Source organism: Marmota flaviventris, chromosome 7 (genome assembly GCF_047511675.1).
Source record: "Marmota flaviventris isolate mMarFla1 chromosome 7, mMarFla1.hap1, whole genome shotgun sequence".
Classification (NCBI taxonomy): domain Eukaryota; kingdom Metazoa; phylum Chordata; class Mammalia; order Rodentia; family Sciuridae; genus Marmota; species Marmota flaviventris.
Window position 1 is genome coordinate 116,966,753 of NC_092504.1, and position 22,258 is coordinate 116,989,010.

At 37.0% G+C, this 22,258-nt stretch overlaps 1 protein-coding gene across 2 annotated transcripts in view; it reads right to left on the minus strand.

Annotated features, from left to right (window-relative positions):
* Mnd1 (meiotic nuclear divisions 1) overlaps positions 1–19,501 on the minus strand; it is a 57,553-nt gene extending 38,052 nt beyond the window's left edge. The window contains exons 1-4 of one of the 2 annotated variants that reach the window (XM_071614868.1): positions 19,463–19,501; positions 15,656–15,721; positions 11,417–11,474; positions 7,373–7,521 (exon numbers count right to left, since the gene is read on the minus strand). In XM_071614868.1, the coding sequence (XP_071470969.1) occupies positions 7,373–7,521; positions 11,417–11,474; positions 15,656–15,721; positions 19,463–19,465 (276 nt within the window). In that variant the 5' untranslated portion in view covers positions 19,466–19,501. Of the gene's footprint in view, positions 1–7,372; positions 7,522–11,416; positions 11,475–15,655; positions 15,722–18,301; positions 18,320–19,462 lie in introns of those variants that run through there. The other variant, XM_027926795.2, reaches the window with a different exon arrangement.
* Between the last annotated feature and the right edge of the window lie 2,757 nt (positions 19,502–22,258).

Sequence of the window (22,258 nt, forward strand, 5' to 3'; positions counted from 1 at the left end):
GTTGTGTCCGCCGAAAACTAAAAAATAAGTGTTAAAAATTCTCTCTCTCTCTGAAAAAAAAGGAAAGAAAGAAGTTTCCTGTAGTTAAGTATATAAATATAAAAAGCCTGCCATCATCTAAATTTGTATAGCAATTAGGACAGACAGCAAAGATTAGTATTTGGCATTAACCATTACATAATTAATTTTTTACAAAAAGGTAATTAACTATGTGAGGTATTCACCAAGCCTAACCAAATAAAGTATAAATTCTCTAAACAAAAACCACATATTCTATTTTATTTATATTGCCCCCAAAACTTAACAACAGTGCATGTACAGAGCAGGCACACAGTAAATATCTGTAGAAGTTAACACAATCCATACAGCTGCTGGTTTGTTTGCTATCTTAGAAAAAGTTTAACATAAATTATAACCATGAGGCTTTTAGAATGTCTTTAATAATGATCAACACATACAATCTAAAGGCAAGGAGAAAAAAATGTGTTTCCTGATTTAATTTTCAGATCTACTATAAGAATGTCCATTCTCAAGAGACAAGTACATTCCTGCACATAATTAGAATCACTGGCAGAACTAAAGCCATTACAGTTCAGGAATGATGGGAGAAGAAAGAAAGGAAATTAAGAATTCCTCCTTCCCCCATCCCAATCTGGAAGTAATTAACAAGAAACTCAAAGGAAGTTAACATTATCCTTTGGCATATGTAGAATAAGCTGATCCTTGACTGCAACCTTGAATGTGGAATCTGGTTCAATTCAACATCAACCAAATGCTTTGAATCTTTATATAAATCCCCCGGCCACTTGCAGCCTTTTTCTATCAGGAAGTTTGTCACATATTACTTTTCATTCATTTTACTCTTTCCTTCCTATCTATCTTATTCTCTCTCTCCATTCATCCATCCACCAGCACAGGTCACATTTATTTCTTATAAGCATGGACTTTAACTTTTTTTTTTTTTTTTTTGGTACTGGGGATTGAACTCAGGGGCACTCAACCACTGAGCCACACCCCCAGCCCTATTTTGTATTTTATTTAGAGACAGGGTCTCACTGAGTTGCTCAGCACCTTACTGTTGCTGAGGCTGGCTTTGAACCCGTAATCCTCCTACCTTAGCCTCCCAAGCTGCTGGAATTATAGGTGTGCGCCACTGCACCCACTTTTTTTTTTAAAATACTTTTTTGAATCACCTTCAGTATCTGATAAAATGATTTGCACATATTAGACCCTCAAATATTTATTCTGATTGAATAAATAAGTTTACAGTATACACTCCCCAATGAGTACTGATACAGCTTCAATCTGTGGCCACCATATGTAAAAGGTACATATTTATCACTTAATCTTCATTACAACCCTTGGAAATAGGTATAACCTCTTTTTTGCAAATTGAGAAACTGAGGCTTTAAAAAGCTTAAGAAAAACTTCTAAGATTCTATAGTTAGTTGAGAAACAAAACTATGATTCCTTCTGAGCTCTTAGAACAGGAGGTACAGTATCTTTGTCTATGTGTTAGATTCTGACTTGACTTCTGACTTACAAGCAGAAGTAAGAATTATAGGTGTGTCAGATTAAGCTTTGACCTCTAGCTTGTAAGTGGGAGTGGAAAGAGGGGTGTGTCATTGGATGCTGACTCTTGGGCCAGTGGGGAAAGTGGCATATTGACAGTTCCTAATTCACATGATGTCTTTTGCAAATTTGGCTTAGGTTGTCAACCTCTTACTTACACAAGCATGTTCCCAGAAACACAGAGCAGTAGAAATTAGAACACCCTATTCTCTAGTCATTCAAGTTCAATTTTTAAATAGTTAAATTCAGAGTACAACAATAATCTTGCTTTATTAAGATTTGCCAGGTATCCCCACTTTCTAAATAGAGATTATAGTAAACCCAGAAGTGAAAAAATAAAAATGGTTTCTTTGGCCTTTTCCCTCAAAGGTAAAGAATTCTCTGGCTTACTGAAGTCAACTAAGAAAAGTACAATAAGAACTCATTATGCCTAATTTTAGGGACAAATAATCACTATCAGGAATGTTAAGTACTCAAATAATCACTATTTGTTCAAAGTAAATATAATCCTTGTCCTCAAATAACCTAAAAATGACTTGTAATAAGATGGCAGACTTACTATAACTACTACATTGATAATCACATTAAATATAAATGATCTGAACACTATAATTAAAAGTCAGAAATTATCAGATTATAACAAAGACCCAACTATATGTTCCTTATAGAAAACATTCTTTAAGTAGAAAACACAAGAAAAGATTAAAAGTAAACAGAAAAAGATACACCATGTTGATCTTTTTTAAAAAAAATTTTTAGGTATAGATGAACATAATATCTTTATTTTAATCATTTATTTTCATGTGGTGCTGAGGATTGAACTGTCTTATATGTGTGAGGCAAGCACTCTGCCACTGAGCCATAATCCCAGCCCACACATTAATCTTAATCAAAAGAAAGAGTTCATATACAGTTGTACATGTGGGTTCTACCAACATTGATTCAGTCAACCACGGATTGAAAAATTCAGGGAAAAAATGTGCACCAGTACTGAATATGACAGACTTTTTTTTTTTTGATTGCAGCAGTAGGGGTTGAATCCAGGGCCTCATACTTGCTAGATAAGCACTCTATCCCTCAGCTATATTCCAAACCCTTTTTAAATTTTGAGATAGGATCTTGCTACGTTGCCCAGGTTGGTCTCAAATTTGTGATCTTCTTGTCTCAGGCCTCAAGCAGCCGGGATTACAGGTATGTGCCACAACATCTGGCATGTATGAATTTAAAAATCCTACTCACTGTTCTCTAAACAATAGAATATAACAACTATTTATGTCCCAACATTATGTATAACAACATTTACATTGCATTAGGTATTGTAAATAACCTAGACGTGACAAAGTGTACAAAAGAATGTGTATAGTCATATGAAGATACTATACCATTTTATAAAAGAGACTTAAGTATCAGATTTTTTTTTTAATATTTACTTTTTAGTTTTCAGTGGACACAACATCTTTATTTCATTTTTATGTGGTGCTGAGGATCTAACCCAGCGCCCCATGCGTGCCAGGCGAGCACACATCCCCAGCCCTCAGCAGATTTTTGTAGCCTTGTGTTACTAAAACAATTTCCTGTCAACACCAAGGGACAACTGCTTAAAAGTCATGAAAAGGGCCGGGGCTGTGGCTCAGTGGTAGAGTGCTTGCCTAGCATGTATGAGGCACTGGGTTTGATCCCTGGCACCACAAAAAAAATAAACAAATAAAATAAAGGGGGGCTGGGATTGTGGCTCAGCATTAGAGTGCTCCCCTAGCACGGGTGGGATCCGGGTTCGATCCTCAGCACCACATAAAAATAAAGGCATTGTGTTGTGTCCATCTACACCTAAAAAATAAATGTTTTTTTTTTTTTAAAGATATTTTAAAAAATAAAACAAAATAAAGGTATTGTGTCCATCTACAACTAAAAAAAAAAATTAAGATACAAAGGGAATGAAAAACTTTCAGATGTTATGATTATGTTCAATTTTTTTGATTGTGATGGTTTTATGTACTTACATGTATGTCAAAGCTTATCAAATTATGTTAAATATGAACAGTTTTTATATGCCAGTTATTCCTCAATAAAGCATTTTTTAAAATAAAAAAAAATTGAGAAGATGAGACATATACATGTAAAAAATTAAGAATTTAAAAATCTGTGGTAAGTATGCTATGACCCAAATGATCCTTGCTTCCTGGTATTTGTGCCCATATATAATCTCTCAAGTAGGAGCTAAATTTAATGACTTATTTCTAAGGAATACAATGAGGTAAAAACAATGGGATGTCACTTCCAAGATTAAGATACAAAAAACCAGTAATAGAACACTTGCCTAGCACATGTGAAGCAGCACTGGGTTTGATTCTCAGCACCATATAAAAATAAATAAGTAAAATAACGGTATTGTGTCCATCTACAATTAAAAAAAAAATACAAAAAAATCTGTTGTTTCTTCTGTCTTGGACTCTCTCACATGCACTGGCTCTAAGGGAAGCCAGCTGCCATGTTGTTAGCTGTCCTACTGAAAAACCAACGTGGTAGGCAACTGAGAGGGGGCTCTGGCCAAAAGCTATCTGTAATTGAGACTCTGAGTCCAAAAGCCTGCAAGAACTAAATGCAGTAACAGCAGGACTTAACTTAGAAGTATATTCTCTCCCAGATGAGAATGCAGTCCTAGCCAACAGTACAGCCTCAGGCAAGACCTTCAGCCAGAGGTACCCAGCTAAATCTTGCCAGGATTTCAGATATACAGAAAAGGTACAACATCAATGTTTGTTTCTTGAAGTCACTCTGGGGTATGCAGTTTTTCTTTCTTTTTTTTTTTTTTTTACACAGCAACAGATAACTAATATAATATCTAAATCATATTTATAAGAAAGTCTACAAAGCAACTATTCATTTAGAATACAGCCACAAATAAGAGAATACTTATCCAAGACTGTATTAAACGAAGACTTAATTTGCTCAAGTAGTAAGTACAGAGGTAAGGCAGTCCAAGTCTAATACAGTATTTCAAAGTGCCACAGAGAACCCAGATCTTTTCATCTAGGCTATACCATTCCTTGGGAATTGTCTTCAGCCTTATGCTTGTTACTCTGGGTTGTAATATGACCATATCACAGAAAAAAAAGGAAGAAGCTTGGCCTTTATAAGGATAAAGGAAAGTTTCCCAGGAAATTCAAATCTATTCTTCCACTTAAATTTCATTTATCAAAACTTAGCTACAAGGGAATCTAGGAAGATGAACATCTTTTGGACACGGCTTCCTCAACAAGTGCTTTGAGCTGGGAGCTGTGGTGCATGACTATAATCCCTGCTACTATACAAGTTGAGGCAGGAGGATCACCAAGTTCCACCCTACTTGGGCAACTCAGTAAGATCCTGTCTCAAAATAACAAGGGCTGGGGATATAACTCAGTAGTAGAGTACCCCTCAGTTCAATCCCCAGTACAATAAAAAACAACAACAAAAAGGTGCTTTGTTAGTAAGGAAGAGAACAATGTTTATGAAAACAGGGAGCCAGCCCTAAACAATATGCTGGATTTAGAGAAGGACAGAACATGTAAGTTATGGGAACTTGAAAAGACTTAAAAGTAAATTATCCTGTGTTATAGTTTGGATTTTGAATGTCCTCTAAAGCCCTTGTGTTAAAAGCTTGGTCCCCAGGGTGGCTTTATTAGGAGGTGGTAGAACCTTTAAGAGGTGGGGCCTAGTGAAAAGAAGTTAGGACACTGAAGGCATGCCCTCAAAGGGGACTGTGGGATCTGTCCTTCTCTTTCTCTTTGCTCTCCTACCTGTGATATAAGAAGTTTTACTCCACTCTCTGCTCTTGCCATGATGTGTTCTTTACTACAGGCCCAAAGCAATGGGCCAATTGCTCATTGACTGGAACCTCTTAAACAATGAGCCAAAACGAACCTTTTCTAAGTTAGTTACCTCAGATATGTCATACAGTAATGGAAGCTGATTAATACTCTGTATAAAGTTTCTAATTGTATAACTTTTAAAAATTGCTGACTGATAAATAGGCATGTTATTCCCTAGTAGGACAGAAAAGTGCCACATCACATTTCATCATGTTTAAGAGTTAAGATAGCTGGGTGTAGTGGCTCACAGCTATAATCCCAGCAGCTCAAGAGGCTGAGGCACTCAGCAACTCACTAAGACCCTATCTCTAAATAAAATACAAAATAGGGCTGGGGATGTGGCTCAGTGGTTGAGTGCCCCTGGGTTCAATCCCAGTACCAAAAAAAAAAGGTTAAAATATGAGCCAAGGATATGAATAAATAACAAATATTTCTCCAAGGAGAACACAGAAATGGCCAAGAGGCACATGAAAAGATGTCCAACATCCTTAATTATCAGGGAAATGAAAAACAAACCCACAATGAGATACTACTTCATACCCAATAGAAGTCAGAATGAAAAAGTCAGGTAATAAATTTTGGAAGGGAGGATACTGATAAACTGGAACCTTCATACACTGATGGTGGGACTATAAAATGGTACAGCTGCTTTAGAAAACAGTCTGGCAGTTAAACAGAGTTACCATATGATCTAGCAATGCTACTGCTGTATCATCATTAAGAATAGCCAAAAAGTAGAAACAACCCAGATGTCCACCAATAGACTTGAATGCAAAATGTGGTTATCTCCATATAATGAAGTGCTATTTGGCCATAAAAATGGAGTACTGAGGACTGGGGATATAGCTCAGTTGGTAGAGTGCTTGCCTTGCATACACAAGGCCCTGGGTTCAATCCCCAGCACCACAAAACAAACAAACAAAAATGGAGTACTGATACATATTACACCATGAATGAATCTTAGAGAAAGAAGTCAGTTACGAATGACTATACATTATGATTCCATTTATATAAAATGTCCAGAGAAAGGAATTTACACAGACAGAAGGTAGATTAATGGTTGCTTATGGTTGAGTGCGAGAGGTAGGCTGAAGCTAAAGGTCCAGGATTTCTTTCTTTTTTTTTTTTTTTAATATTTATTTTTTAGTTGTAGTTGGACACAATGCCTTTATTTCATTTATTTTTATGTGGTGCTGAGGATCAAACCCAAGGCCTCGCGCATGCTAGGTGAGCGCTCTACCACTGAGCCTAAACCCCAGCCCCAGGATTTCTTTTTGAAGTGATGAACACTGTAGTGGTGATTGTATATATACCTATGAACATATTAAAAACTATTTGTGTACTAAAATAATAGAAAATAATATCATGATGTGGGAAAATGAAAGTTAAAACATTCTAAGGTCATTGCATTGTGTTTTATTTGTTTTTCAGTCCTGGGGACTGAATCGAGGACCTCAGGACCTCATATATGATAGGCAAGTGCTCTACTGCTGACCTTATTGCGATTTTTTGTTTGCTTGCTTACTTTCTGTGGTACCAGAGATTGGACCCAGGGTACTCTACCACTATGCTACATCACCAGTTTTTTTTTTATTTTTTGAGACGGAGTCTTGCTCAGTTGCTAAGGCCGGTTTCAAACTTGTGATCATTTTGCCTCAGCCTCCTAAGTAGCTGGGATTACAGGTGAGCACCACCAGGCCTGGTTACCAGCCCTATGGTTCAGGAGTAAAATAGAGAAGTTGATTATCTTTATACATTAAGCCAAACAATGGATTCTAAAAATTTAAAGGAAACCACTTAATGAAAAAGGATTAAGACAAATCTCTGTGTTACAAAGCAAATCTATTATTTATTTTTCACTGCTGAAGACTGAACCCAAGGCCTTGCGTATAATAGGCACAGAGTTAAAATTAGCTTCAAATCCATTATTTTTAATTCTGGCAGCTTACCTGAGATTCCAGAATCTCCAACTTACGTTTTCTTGCATGAAGAGCTTTACTTGGAAAAGCCCAATAGTAATTAGAAGTTCCGATCCTCTCACAGTCAACCATACCATCATCAACTAAGCTTTGAAGGACTTCTTTTACTGACATAGCAGCTAAGAAAGAGATTTTTTCAAAGACTATATTAAGAAATACTATTAATAAAATTAAAAACAAATAACTGAAAAATCTGAAAAAATAAAAAAATCTGAAAAATATTAAACATAAAGATAATAGTTAATAAAAATCTCTTAAAAATAACACAAAGATCAAAAAACAGTATATTGATAGGAATATATAAAATATTCATGGCCAACATATGTAAAAAATATCCAACCCCATTCTCTTTTTTATTGGTACTGGGGATTGAATTCAGGGACAGTTAACCACTGAGCCACATCCCCAGCCCTTTTTATTTTGAGATAGGGCTCACCAAATTGCTTAAAGCGTCACTAAGTTGCTAAGGCTGGCTTTGAATTTGTGATATTTCTCCTCAGCCTCCTCAGCTGTTGGGATTACAGGCGTGCACCACTGTTCCTGGCTTGACCCCATCCCTACTTGAAGAGATGCAAAATAAAGCACTGATATATACTTTCTTGACTAACAAATGAAAAATGTCAAAAAATAAAGGATTTAAGGAAACGGATACTCTCAACATGGTGAAGAAATATGGTAGTATGTATTTAAAACTTCAGCTTTATGCATATCTTTTATGGAGAAATTTTGCTTTTTATAAATTAGCCACAGAGAATAATGATGTATGCTTAAGGAGCTTTATGGAAGCATTGTTTTCAATAGCAAAAATTTTAAAAAACAGTCCAAGAGCTGAATTTTTAAAAATTACTATGCAATCATTTGTTACAAAAGCCTATTTAAGAATATTTAATGATATGAATATATTTTCAAAATGTCTTCATAGAAAAATAAAGGACCGTAAGCACTAATCTGACAGTGATTATCTTTGGATAATAGGTAACACATGATTTTTAGTTCCTTACTTTTGCTTATTTCTTCCCCCTTCCAACAATTAACATGTGTTACCCTTTGCTAAGAAAACTAAAACAAAACTATTATGAAAAATTAAGGAATAAAGGATATTTGGGTGCTATAGTTAAGGTTAAGATTAAAGATCAGAAAAAGTTTTAAAAATACCACGTAAAGATACAAAGTCAAATATCACAAGTGTCTGAAATCCATTAATAATCCTTACGTGTTGGTTTTTTTGAGGTGGTAGGGATTGAACCCAGGGCCTTGCATATTGCCAGGCAAGTACTCTACCTCTGAGCTACATTCCTAGCCCTTTTTATTTTTTTGAGACAGAGTCTCAAGAAGTTGCCTAGGCCATCCTTATACTTGCAAACTTGCTACCCTTCTTCTTAGCCTCCCAAGTAGCAAGGATTACAGGTGTGTGTCACCTCACCAGGCAATAATTCTTACTTTGTTGTACCAAGAAATTTATCTATATTTTAGTTCTCATTTTAATTTTTCTTAGATTCCCCAGTATAATAAAAATTATTTAAAAATTTAAAGATTTGCTAGGTCAGTGGCATACCAACTACTTGTGAGGCTGAGGAAGAAAAATTACATGTTAGTGGCCAGTCTCAGTAACTTAGCCAGACTCTGTCTCAAAATAAAATATAAAAAGTGCTGGGGAAGTAGCTCAGTGGTAGAGTACCCCTGGGTTCCATCACTACTACCAGCACAGAAAGTGGGGGAGATCCTAAAAAACAAACCCCAAATTTAAAGATTTAATAAATAAATAAACTCAATACCAAATGTACAAAACATGCAACCTCAACCCCATTTTTAAAGCAGTACAAACTGAAATGTCCAAGAATTCAAAAAATGAAAACTGTTTCAAGAAATGAGAGTTGAGAGTGAGGTTCAGTATACAGTGCTTGCTTAGCAGGTACAGGGCCCTGGGTACAGCATTGCAAAAAATAAAAAAATTAGTGGGAACATAAATTGATATACGCTTCTGTAATGCTTTAGATATTAGGTATTCTTCAAAAGCTCTTGTGTGGGCTGGGATTGTGGCTCAGTTGTAGTAATGTATGAGGCACTGGATTAGAACCTCAGCACCACATGAAAATAAATAAAACAAATGTATATATAAAAAAGAACTCACACCCATGTGTGAGACAATTCAAGAAAGTTTAGAGGTGAAATGATTGGATTATGAGAGCATTAACCTAATCAGTGCATATTAATCCCTGACAGGGATTAACTGTGTGGTAACTGTAGGCAGGTAGGGTGTGGCTAGAGGACGTGAGTCCTTGGGGATGTGCCTTTGGGTATATATTTTGTTCTGGTTGAACAGAGATCTCTCTCTCTCTGCTTCTTGGTGCATGTGCCCAGCTGCTTTCCTCTACCACACACTTTCACAATGATGTTCTGCTTCATCTCAGGCCTGGAGAAAAGGAGTCAGTCATCTATGAACTAAGACCTTTGATGCTATGAGCCCCCAAATAAACTTCTCTTCCTCCAATTGTTCTTATTAGGTGTTTTAGACACAGCAGTGGAAAATTTGACTAAATTACCTTCCCTGAAGGCAGTGTGAGATTACATATTAAAAAGGCTAAAAAAGGACACAGATATCTATTTTCTATTGTATGTGCCAAGCAACTCAGTGAGACCCTGTCTCTAAATAAAATACAAAAAAAGGGCTGGGGAATTGGCTCAATGGTCAAATGCCCCTGAGTTTAATCCCCAGTATCAAACAGACGAACAAAAAATGGGGGAAAATAATTCAGTCCAGAGCATATTGTATGTTAATGACATATTATTTCTAGCAGCAATATTTGGAAACAATTTAAATGTTCAATAAGTGACCATCTAAGCCAAGTTATGGTATTGTGGATGATCACAAAATGAAATTTTAGGAGATGGAGTTGTCAAAAATCATTTTTAAAACAAGTGATGTAAATGTAGATGATAAAATGTTATATAAAAATACATAGCTGAGGGTTTAGCTCAGTGGTAGAGCACTTGCCTAGCAAGCATGAGGCCTGAGGTTCAAATACCAACTCCCCAAAAAACCCACAAACACAAAACTGCATACACAGCATGGTTCCCTATCAGAGAGATGGACAAAAATATACACACACACAGAGAAACTTCCAAATGTTAACAGTGGTGACCTCAGAATAGGATTATGAAAAAATTTCACCTTCTTCCTTATAGTTTTTATAGTTCCAAATTTGTTAAAATAAACTAACATGCATAGTTTACATACGCATAGTTTACATAATCAGAAAGGCTTAAAAAGAAACATGTCATGTGTAGTGGACGTAGTAGTTCCCCTAGCCCCCAAATACATTCAAAGTCCTAACCTCCTGGAACCTGTGAATATCAGCTTGTTTGGGAAAACGGTCTTTGTAGATGTAATTAAAAATTAAGTTAAGGAGATATGACATATGTTTTTATGAAAGAGAGAAGAAAAGAAAAACACAGATGCAAAGGATAAGGCTGTGTGAAGACAGAGCCAGGGATTAGAATCCTGTTAGCAACCATTAGAAGCTAGGAAAAGAAGAAAGAAATGGATTCTCCTTTGGAGCCTCCCAAAGGAGCCAGAACTGCCCACCCATTAATTTCAAACTTCTGGCCCCCAGAACTGTGAGAAAATAAATTACTGCTGCTTTAAGCCAATATATGTATAGGAATTTGTTAGGGCAGCCCTAGGAAACTAATACATGATGTAAAGACACAAAATCACGTTTACCAAATACTAGAACATAAGAACAATGTTCATTTCTTTTGAAATTAACTACATTAAAAAATAAGGGTGTATATTGTATATGTATATGCATGTGTGAGTATATACATGTATTCCATTTTAATTCTTCTACAGCATATAATCCAAACACAAGAACTGATGGCCAACAGACATTACATAGGAACTTTTACAAACATTCTTCATCTCTAGAAATTTGTTTTTCATAAAAAGAAATATTATTGCAGAAAATATGACTGATATTTCCCAAAGTATCCCAGCATATCTTTAATACTTACTAATGCCTTTCTCTTTGGGAGCAATCTTCTCCAAGTCTTTCAATTGAAACACATCTTTCTGTTTAAAAGGAGTAGAAAATATGAAAAACACATTTATTTTCTACTATACATTTATGTAATTATATTCATAAAATATTGTATTAAAAAGTATGAATGAAAACAAAGAGTGCAATAGAATTAAGCATTTTAGAACTATAAAAAACTTTGTGATTATCTCCTTCAATACCCTCCATATAACTTAAAACAGATAGACTTCAGCCTGAGCATACAATTCTGAGCATACAATACAAGTAGAGATCAAAACAAAGAACAACTTCCTGCTGAACTAGAAAAACAAATAAAAAATATTGCCTTATTTAGCATAAATTACACTCTGCAGATTTAGCAGTTCTAATCAAAACAACAGACAACTGTCAAGATTTGTTTACATTTAAGGTTTCATGAAGCAGTTACACCTAAATATAGAAAATTATACAATCCATAGTCATCTCTCAATCATTCATCTATACACGTTGCATGCCCACCATATGCAAAGTAAAACACAGAGGGAAAATAAGCATGTAGGATATTTAATCTGATGGTCATAAAAAATGTTGACTACTTTTTTCTACTTGTAATAAGCTTTGGTTTAAGTGGTAAAAAGAACTTGGATAATAAAACAAAACTGTCTCAAAAGACTAAAGTATTCAGTAATTATAACAGAAATACTATTATTATTGTTATGGAAATCTGGGATTCATTTCTTCCAAAATAAACTTGAAAAGGCAACTTTAATTGGATGGAAACAAAACTTAAAAAAAATTAAAAACTTCTGCCCATCCCAATGGACACTGCTAAGAAATTGAAAAAACAAATACCACCTAGAAGAACATATTCAAAAAACACATATTTGGTAAAGGCCTGGTACCCAGGCTATTTATATATGAATTCCTTTAAAGTATATTTTAAAAATTGATGAATGAATAAAGAAGTGGATAGATGAATACATACATGATAAAGTGAGTAAAGTCAGATGTTAATGGTAGAATCTGAGTAGTAGAAATATGTGTATTCACTGTAAAATTCTTTTGTTTTTGTTATATGTTTGAACTTTTTTAAATAAAATGTTTGAAAAAATTTCATCTCATTACACCTAAGATTTAGTGAAAAGAGAATACTAACTCATTAGAGTATAAGATCAATCCATTTTGCACAATTGAGAATTAAAGGTGACAATTTAGAATTGGGAATTAAAGGTGACAATTTAGAATCTTAGAGAACATATAATAAATTATTGGTTATAGGTTTCTAATGCACTAGACAAATCCTTTCGATCTCTTTGCAAATACTTCATAGTGCCTGGAAAAAGAACATGAATTCATTGAGAGATCTGCTTATATGTGGTCACCAGAGAGCCCCAGACACACTGGCCAACCTTATGAGACTGTTGGGTAAATAAACGGGCTTATACAAAGAGTCTCACAACCCAAATGGACTGAACAAATAATCTCAAGTGAATCTTAGTTCTTAGTCTCCCTAGCATTAAGCACAGATGATAAAGGAAATGAACATAATAGATCTAGTTAGTTCCCCTTCCCTCCAAAAAAACTACATGTAAGATTCCATGGAATAAATATGGTTTAACACTAGATTAATTATTTATGACTCAGAGTTTGTAATGTTTTACATAAATTATTTCATTTAATTCTCATACCAACACTGTGAGGTTGGTGCATCTGTTCTCTTTAACAGATGAAGAACCTGAGAAACAGAGAAGTCAAGGAACTTTCTTAATGTTATACCAATATTAAGTAAAACAGATTCCAAGTTCAAGTTCAAAATCACAGCTATCCTGTGCCCATGTTCTTCCTAAGTGCAACAGGCAAAGAATTTTTTTATTACATTGGAAGCTTCAAATATGCAACAGATCCATATATATATGTGTGTGTGTATGTATATATATATATATGATATGTCTGTCTCATTCTATTTATAGATTTATGTAAAATTCTCTGGGTATAAGTGTGCCAATGGAGAGCTATTCATTTAAGTCTTTGCTGAGATAATTTTAAGAAAAATTCAACAAAAGTTTATTGGAAGCCTATTTGTACCTCAACATACAAAATGGTTCATGAAGGGATAAGAAGGTTCTTATCCCTTCATGAACTGTCAGGATTACTGAAGACTGTGTTTTAAAAAGATTTCTAAACCTTTGCAAATGAACCACTTATGATTAGAGGCACCAAAGTATGTGGTGCTTTGTTGATTGGTTTTCTAATTTTATTCAAAAGGTGATATATGTTCGCTATAAGTAAATGAGAAGAGACTTAAAACAAAATCCACCTATCATCTTACCACTGTTAATATCTGTGATCATATTGCAATATTTTTATATACTTTTTTTTTTTTTACTTTCTACATCATGAGCAGTTCTCCTTGACATCAGTCTAAAATGAGGTTACTATTCACATCTAAAGTCATATTCTGTAACTAAAGCTAGTGCAGCCATATTTGATTTTGTTGGAATTTTCACTTGCCAATTCCAACAATGGAACTGGAATAAAGATTCCAGAATCTGAATTCTAGAATCCATGCTTTTCCCTGTGTACCATATTGTTGCTTTGTTTCAAATTGATGAAGGGTTTGTAACTAATATTTGTCAACATTTGACATCAATCTGGATCCTGGATATATCATATCCTGTTCATGAGACAATAAATGAAATGGTCTCCATTACTTTTCTCAAGTCTGTTATACTTTTTAATTCTGTTAAAAACTGATGAACTACATAAATGAGCAGCAAATAACTAGGATGTAAGGTGGAAAAGGAACAGGCATGTATGAAATGAAACCAATGAACAGAATTAATTCCTAGTTTTCCCCAAAACCTCACTGATAACTAAACTTCTTTAAGCTGCTAATATTCATTAGTATCAGTCTTTAGTATCTTAATGTTATTGAGGGGGAAAGTTAAACATTTCTCAATCAGAAATAGCCAATTTTTATATATGGGATAATTAACAATACTACAAAGGACAAAATAATTTCACTGACTACTTTCCCCAGCTTTCCACTGTCTGGTAGGAATTAAATCGATTTTTCTTGCTCTAAGACTATAGGAAAAATATTTCATCTCAGCAAAATAATTGTCATAATTTTCATATGCAAACTTTATCAATTTATCTTCTTAATGATATCATCATTATTAATATGATATACTATTCTGAATTGCAAATGACTTTTAGAAACAGTAAAAGTTACACTCACAGAAGAAATACATGCTTTTTAAATTCCCAGAATATTTTGCTCATTTTATTGAGAATCTACATTATCAAAATGAAAAGGAATTTTATCAATTTAATATTCTGCTTGAACACTTTCCCCCATCTTCTTCATGTCTGTATATGATGAAAATAGCCAGTAGTTGGGGTCAGTAGGTTAAAGTTTCTGCCAAGCCACATGAAGTTAATGTAGATTAAGGTAAAAGGCCTATTTGGACTTGAACCTGGAGGCAAAGAAAGGCCACTGTACAGCAACATGGTGAAGAGAATAAGAACAGGCTCTAGAGCCAGGTGGCTGGGTTTGAATTCTGTCTCTGCTACTTAAAAGTTGAAATTTTAAACATATTTCCTGTTAATGGCAAGCATAAACATCTGGAGCAAATTAGGGAGGACTGTGAACGATCATATATGCATCATATAATACATATGATAGATTGATAAATAAATACAAAGAGGCACTCCTTCTAAAATCAGATGATCTCCTTTGTTTGAATACTGGTATTGTCACTTCTATTTTTGGGATCCAGGATAGGCTTCTTATAGACACTCTGCATCTCAAAAGTCCTCATCTGTAAAACAGTGATGATAGCAATACCTCATAGGGTTGATATATGGAGAAATCAGATAATCTCTGATAAATGCTTGGAACAGTGATTGGCACCTCAGTATCACTAAGTAAACATGAATTACTTTCAGGCAGAAAGAACACACAATCAAATATATGTATCAGAAAGATAATTCTGGTGAATGAGACTCTACCAACAGTGGGACATGATTCTTCCATACTCTGTAGTTCATGGGAAGACAAATGTTTGCAAAATTTTATCCATCTTTCAAGAAATTGGACAGTATGGATCTCTAACAAAGCAGCAGTGGCTAACAGTGAATTAATTAATGTAAAAATACACAATATACTGTGAAAATAAACTTAATGTGAAAATTACATAAAATACTACAAATTTTAATGAAAACAACTTACTGTCTCAAAAAATATTTCCATCATGCGGGTTCTCTTTTCTTCTGCACTCAATCCTTTCTTCTTTGACTAAAGCACAAAAGTAAAAAAGTAAACACTAAGTTTTTAAAAACTTAGTGTAAAACATAATCTGATCTTTTTCCTTGATCTACTCTCAAATACTGCAGTCCCCTAGTGTTGGGCTATTGATGCCCTCAGCTCTTCACACCTCTTCTTTGATCTTATCTCTTTCATGGTTTTACCACGAATACTGAGACCTCAAAACTTTACATCAATCTTATGTACTTACCTGCCTGCCAGAAAGACTTTAAACTCAGGTGGTACACGCTGAATTCTTCCTTTCCCATACCTACTCCCAAACCTGTTATTCTAGTTTAAGTTAGAGACTACTTTGTTACCCATGCCAGTGGATTAGCAGTTATCCTAGGGGCCATCATCTCTTACCCCACATCCAACCATGGCCAAGTTCTGCTAATTTTGGCATTTAAGTATTTCTCTAACCTGTCCTGCCTGCTTCATACCTAACATCACTACCTCAGTTCCGGCTTTCATTATCTACCTCCAGCCACCTAATTACATTGTCTCACCCTCTAAGGTCACATTCTACATTGTGAAAAAGAAAATCCGACTATGCCTTTCCCTTGCTTAAAATCTTTTAGTGGCTCCTAGCTATCAGAGAGATCCTAGAACCCCTAGTATGATATATAAGGTCTTTATCACCAGACCCCAACCTACCCCTTTCATAGTCACTCCCCACCTAAAGTTTTACCGTAACAACATGGAGAGACAATCAGTTTGGGTTGTAATACCAAAGTCACTTATAATTCTCTACTCCAAGCATGCTCTCGTTTCTGTGCCTTTGAAAAAAAAAATTCCTTTACCTAAAACACCTTTCCTCTTGCCAAATCAAAAACTCCAAAATGTCTCCCAATTCTGTCCAGAATTTCCCTGAGCTCACAGGCCAAGCATGTGTTCCCAGGACTCACTTTCATCAAATCATTTACCACACTGAAGAGATGTGTTTACTTGTCTCTCTCAGCAGACTGAAAAACTTCAAAGCATGAACCGCTTTCACTTTCCCAGTGTTTTGTAAACCAGGTTAGAGAACAGAGGTAAGGACCAGCACTGAATTTCGACATATCTAAAGCCCCCAACTCTAACATTTAAGGCTGTATAGGCTTCCAAACCTCACAACACCCACAATATTCCCAACATATGATGCAGAGTGAGTTAATAAGGAATTCTGGGATAACTATTATCTTGCTTGCAAAGAGAAATCCTACAAATCTCAGGTAGGCAAGCTCCAGGAAACCAGATAAATCTGTTCACTAAACGCAGGGCTGAGGAGCTGGAGTCCAAGATTTTTTATATGTCTCACTTCACACTGGCTTCCTGCAGTATCTGAATCAATCAAGCATGAAATTCACACCCAGTTAGAAGGCTCTTCAGCTCACTTCTTGGTTCCTTCCAGTGGGTCTCAAACTGCCAGACATTGGGATCATCTCAGCTTTCAAAATACTGATGCCCAGGGCTGGGGATGTAGCACTTGCCTAGCCAAATGCCAAGCCCTGGGTTTAATCTCTAGTACCACAAAAAAAATACTGATGCACAGGCACATCCCGTATGAACTGAATCACTCTTTGAGATGGGCCCCAGGTATGCATATTTAAAAAGCTCTCTCTAGGTATTTTAACTGTGCCCAGATTTGGGAACCTTATTTTTCTTATCCCAGAATCTAAAGGACATCAGAGGCTATGTTGGAGCAAGAAAAATCTCTTTAGGACTTTAGTCTGTGGGTGCATGAGCAGAAAACAGATCTCAAAGTTATAGGAAGGGTCCCTAGCAGTTTGGCATTATAAACAGCTCCTGGAAAGCCTTTGTACACTTGTGGACCTGTGTGTACACTTTGTACACTTGTGTGTGTGTATATACACACACAACCCAGGCACACACACACCCTCAGGCAGTAAGAACTGAATGTCCTGGGACATGGTTTTAGAAAAGTTCTCTACAGCTATAAGTTATTCAAGAAAAGTGGATGAACTGTATATACATTTCCATTGTTTTCAGGCAGAATCAATCTCTTTTATGACTCGAAATAATTTTTGTTATTAACGCAATAGGAGAGTTAGCATGGTCAGAATTAAAATGACTTTTATAAAAGGATGCCATATTAATGCCTGTGTTAGGAAACCTCTCCCTCCAATTAGGACTCATTTAATACTTGGACTAGGAAAAAATCTAGTGATGTGTAATTTAAAGATGCATTCAAATTAGTAAGAAGGAGATTCAAAACTTGGCCTGAGGACTATGCTGCTTTCTAGTTGACCAAAATATTGTAAACCACTTAAAAAAAACCTGTGTCCCAGTAGCCTTCTCAAATTAGGATTTACAGAATTCCTGAAATGGACCCTGTTGATCAATTAGCAAAAATCTCTTAACAACTTAAAAATAGGTGCTATCTGCTTTCCTCAGAGCTGTACTTCTCCAATTTAAAAAATGTACCCAGCCTTGTAATTGTTTACTCAATAAACTCAACCAGATTGGAAGAGTTATTAATTCACAATGGGGAAAGAGGGCAAAAATTTATCTTTGACCAAGATAACACCAAATTATTTATCATATATTTTTTAAAAAAATAGCAAGTACCTATTTATAAAAAGTTCTGTTTCATGGTTTTCCATGATCAGAAGTAAGCATCTGAAAAGAATTAACAGCACATTAAATTATTTATATTAGAAGGTGACTTATAATGGATAGAGAGATTAAGGCAAAGTTGATGCGTCTGTGCTGCACAGGGGTCGGTAGTGGGTTATACTAGACCAGCAACTCTACAAAGAGAAATGTGATAACACAAAGCACTGTTCACAGATTTCTTTTAAGTCTGCTCCTGTGGCTTCTGGGTCCATTTTATGCCCAGGTGCCTGGGTTGTTAGTTAAACCACAAAGAAGCCGTTATCACTTAATTACAGCTGGGCAAGTATGTTCAAATACCCTACAACTCGATCCTTGTCCATCATTGGTGCGGCAAAATAACGGCCACTTAACTAAATTAAGATATTAAAATCTTAAGATTCATCTGATTAGACGTTAATTCTCTGCCAACACAAGCAGAAAAAAAAAAAAATCGCACGAAACTTTGAAGGTTTATGAAAATGAGGACACGAAGCTCACAGGGAAAGCTGGTTTGGAACCTTCCTGGCGGGTAACCCTCCCGGCTCACAGGGGAAACCCAACGACCCGGGCGCGGATCCGCACTGACAGGCGACACCCGCCCGGGCCCGCAGCGGCCACGCATAGAGCGTGATCCCTGCCGTTTGCTAAGACCCGGGGGATTTTCACGAGTGAACCGGGGTGAAGGGAAGACCCGCTGGGTACTTTTGGGATCTCAAGCAGATCGGGAGTGTGCGCGGCACCGGGCCACACAGCCACCGCGCCCTCGGGAGCACGCGGGAGCGCGCCTTTGGGACCCGTGGCGCTGGCGCCACCGCGCCCGCCCGCACTTTCCTTCGCGGTTCAGGCCGAAGCCGGAGGCGTCCAGGCCACCGATTCCGTGGCGCCTCTCGGCCTGTAGGACAAACCCCCGAGTAGACGGGATTCTCGGGTCACGTTCGCCAAGGCCGCCAGCGTTCTACCCAACCCGGCCGCCGCGCCCCGGCACAGGCGGGTGCCCGCCGGGGAGCGCGCGGGGGCCGCGGCGTCAACCTGACGGGCGCCTCCGTCTGGGTAGGAGGATCCCGCGTCTTCCCGGGCTCCGAAGCCCAGACACTGAGGAGAAAGGCGATCCGGAACAGTGGCCTCAGCTCTTACCATGGTGCGGTAGCAGGGCCGGCACGCGGGCTGAGGGGCGGGGCGCGTCAGGGGAGGGCAGGTTTGTTTTTGGCGCCAACAAGCACAGGGGGCGGAGCAGCGAAGGGGAAAGTTCCGGGAGGCGATTGACCCTCTTCCGCACGGCGCACAGCGACCCCTGGCGGCTCCACCGCGCGGCCGACTAGGAGGAGGGCGGGGCCCGGGAGGAGGGCGGGGCCCGGGAGGAGGGCGGGGCCCGGGAGGAGGGCGGGGCCCGGGAGGAGGGCGGGGCCCGGGAGGAGGGCGGGGCCCGGGAGTGGAGTCACCGAGTTGTTTTCTCCTTTTTTTTTTCTGTGTTGTGTGTGCCTTTTTTTCTTCTTTTTTGAGAGAAAGTTTTGAGTCGTTGTTTTTACTTGCATTTTTCTGCAGTGGCAGTCCGACCTTAATTTGGCTTAAAAAAAGAGGCGATTTTGGAGTGCGTTGGCACACACCTACAATTCCAGCTACTCTGGAGGCTGAGGCAGGAGGACGGCAAGTTTGGGGCTAGCCTGAGCAACACAGGGAGACTATCTCAAAACAAAAAGAGCTGGTGAAGTAGCTCAGTGGTTGAGTACCCCTGTGCTGTCAAAAAACTAAAAGTAAAATTAAAAACCAGTTTGTATTCTTGTTTTTCCCTTAGGTTTTTAAAAAAGTAAAACCCAATAAGTTTGGGGCTGAGGCTGTAGCTCAGTGGTAGAACGCTTGCCTTGCAAGTGTGAGGCACTGAGTTCCATCCTCAGCACCACATAAAAAATAAATAAAGATATTTAAAAAAATCCAATGAATTTAAAATCAAAATGGATCAAAAATAATGGTACCTTATGGTAGTAGATGCAGATTCAGAGCAAATGCCTGGATCCTTTCTCCTGAAAAACACTAAAAAAATATATATGTTTGCCAAAAGTTCAAGTATTTTTAAATCTATATGGATTTTTGAATTATTATAAAGCATAACAATTTTACTAAAGACTTAATGACCTCTAAAATAAGAATTTGTAGTCCTTGTTGCTTCTTATGAAAGCAGGAGAAGGGGTACATTGAACTGCAGTTTCATTAATTCAGTTTTTCTTAAAGTGCCTTATATGATACAGGACATAATTTGAAAATAGTAAATGGGTATCCAAGTAATAAATGTTTTAATATGTACTAGAAAAAATGTAATTAACATATCCTATCTTTCTCATGTATTGGTCATGATATGGTTAGAGTAGGTACTGTGATAGTTAAAAAAATAAAGGAGATATAAGAAAGATATGAAGTAACTGGTGATATATATATTGAATGAATGATGGTAAAATTGCCTCATTGCTCATCATTTCTTCTTGAGCTTTCTTCTTGTTTTTTGGTACCAGGGATTGAACTCAGGGGCACTCAACCACATCCCCAGCCCTTTTTTTCATATTTTATTTAGAGAAGAGTCTCATTAAGTTGCTTAGGGCTTCACAAAGTTGCTGAGGCTGGCTTTGAACTTGAAATCCTACTGCTTGAGCTCCCTGAGCCACTAGGATTACAGGCATGTGCCACCACACCTGGCCTCTTCTTGAGCTTTCTGTGATCTTGCCATGTTCAACTATTTGTTCTTCCCTGGACAACCCATCCTCTCTCCAACTCATTGAGCTTGAGTGTGGGACACATCTGAGTTGCAAGTTGTGGCACCCAGTGCCAGTGAAACTACATTCAAACAGCAAGTGTCCCCATGCCAAGGGAGTGTGACATTAAAATGCAAAAGAAAAATACCATGATCAGTTAGAGAGACACCAGAAGAAAGGGAAAAGCCTTTTCCATGCTTTTTAAACAATGGATCCCATGATTATGTTTTACATTAGGCCCCACAAATTATGTAGTGGGCCCCATTTACATTCATTTATTGACTCAGTAGAATAAGGCTCCATGAGAACAGGGACTTCTTTTTTTCCTTTAGAGTTCTAGGAATTGGACCTAGGGCCACATGCATGCTAGACAAATATTCTACCCCTGAGCTACGTTACCAGCAGGGACTCTTACTTACTGCTATTTCCTCTGAAATATTGAACATACTCTGCTCAATAAATATTGGCTAATGATATATATTAGCAAATATTGCTAAAATATTTTATAAATATTTAAAAAGCAGATTATAGTATTGTAAGTATCTGATCTGTTTCACCAACCAGACTGTAAGCTTTTGGATGGTACAGTCTTCATTTTTCATCTTTGTATCCCTTACACTTAGCTGAAAATCTGGTGTATAAGTGCTTAGACAATTGTTCAGCGACCATGGTAACAACAACAACAACAAAACCAGTAGGATGAATAGAGGACTGAATGTCTATTTGCCCTGCCTGTCTCCTAATTTGGGCAGTAGCAACCTGTAGCTTAAATGAACTCTTCTCGTCAGAGAGATGTATTTGGCTTTATGTGAAATGTGTCCCAAATGGGCCATCTGAAATATGCTGAACCCCCCACTCCTGCTGAGTCTAAAAGACTCCAAGGGGGCACAATGGTAAGGGTACCTCCGTAGGTAAAGAAAAAAATAAGTGAAGAATAGAAGTAGGATTCAATAATATTAATATTCACAGTCAGTAGTCAATGGTGTCATGTGGGATCTTTTTCTAATTTCTGTTGTTTCATCTCTCCTTCTAACTTAGGTTTCCTCTTTCAGAGTTCCAATCAATTCTGAATGTTTTTGAACCCTCAAGAAAACAAAAAATCCTTCATTGTTCACAAAGGATACTTAAATTTAATCTCAAACTTAGATGAATTTTAGTGTTCATTCTGTCACAGTAAATATGAATCAGA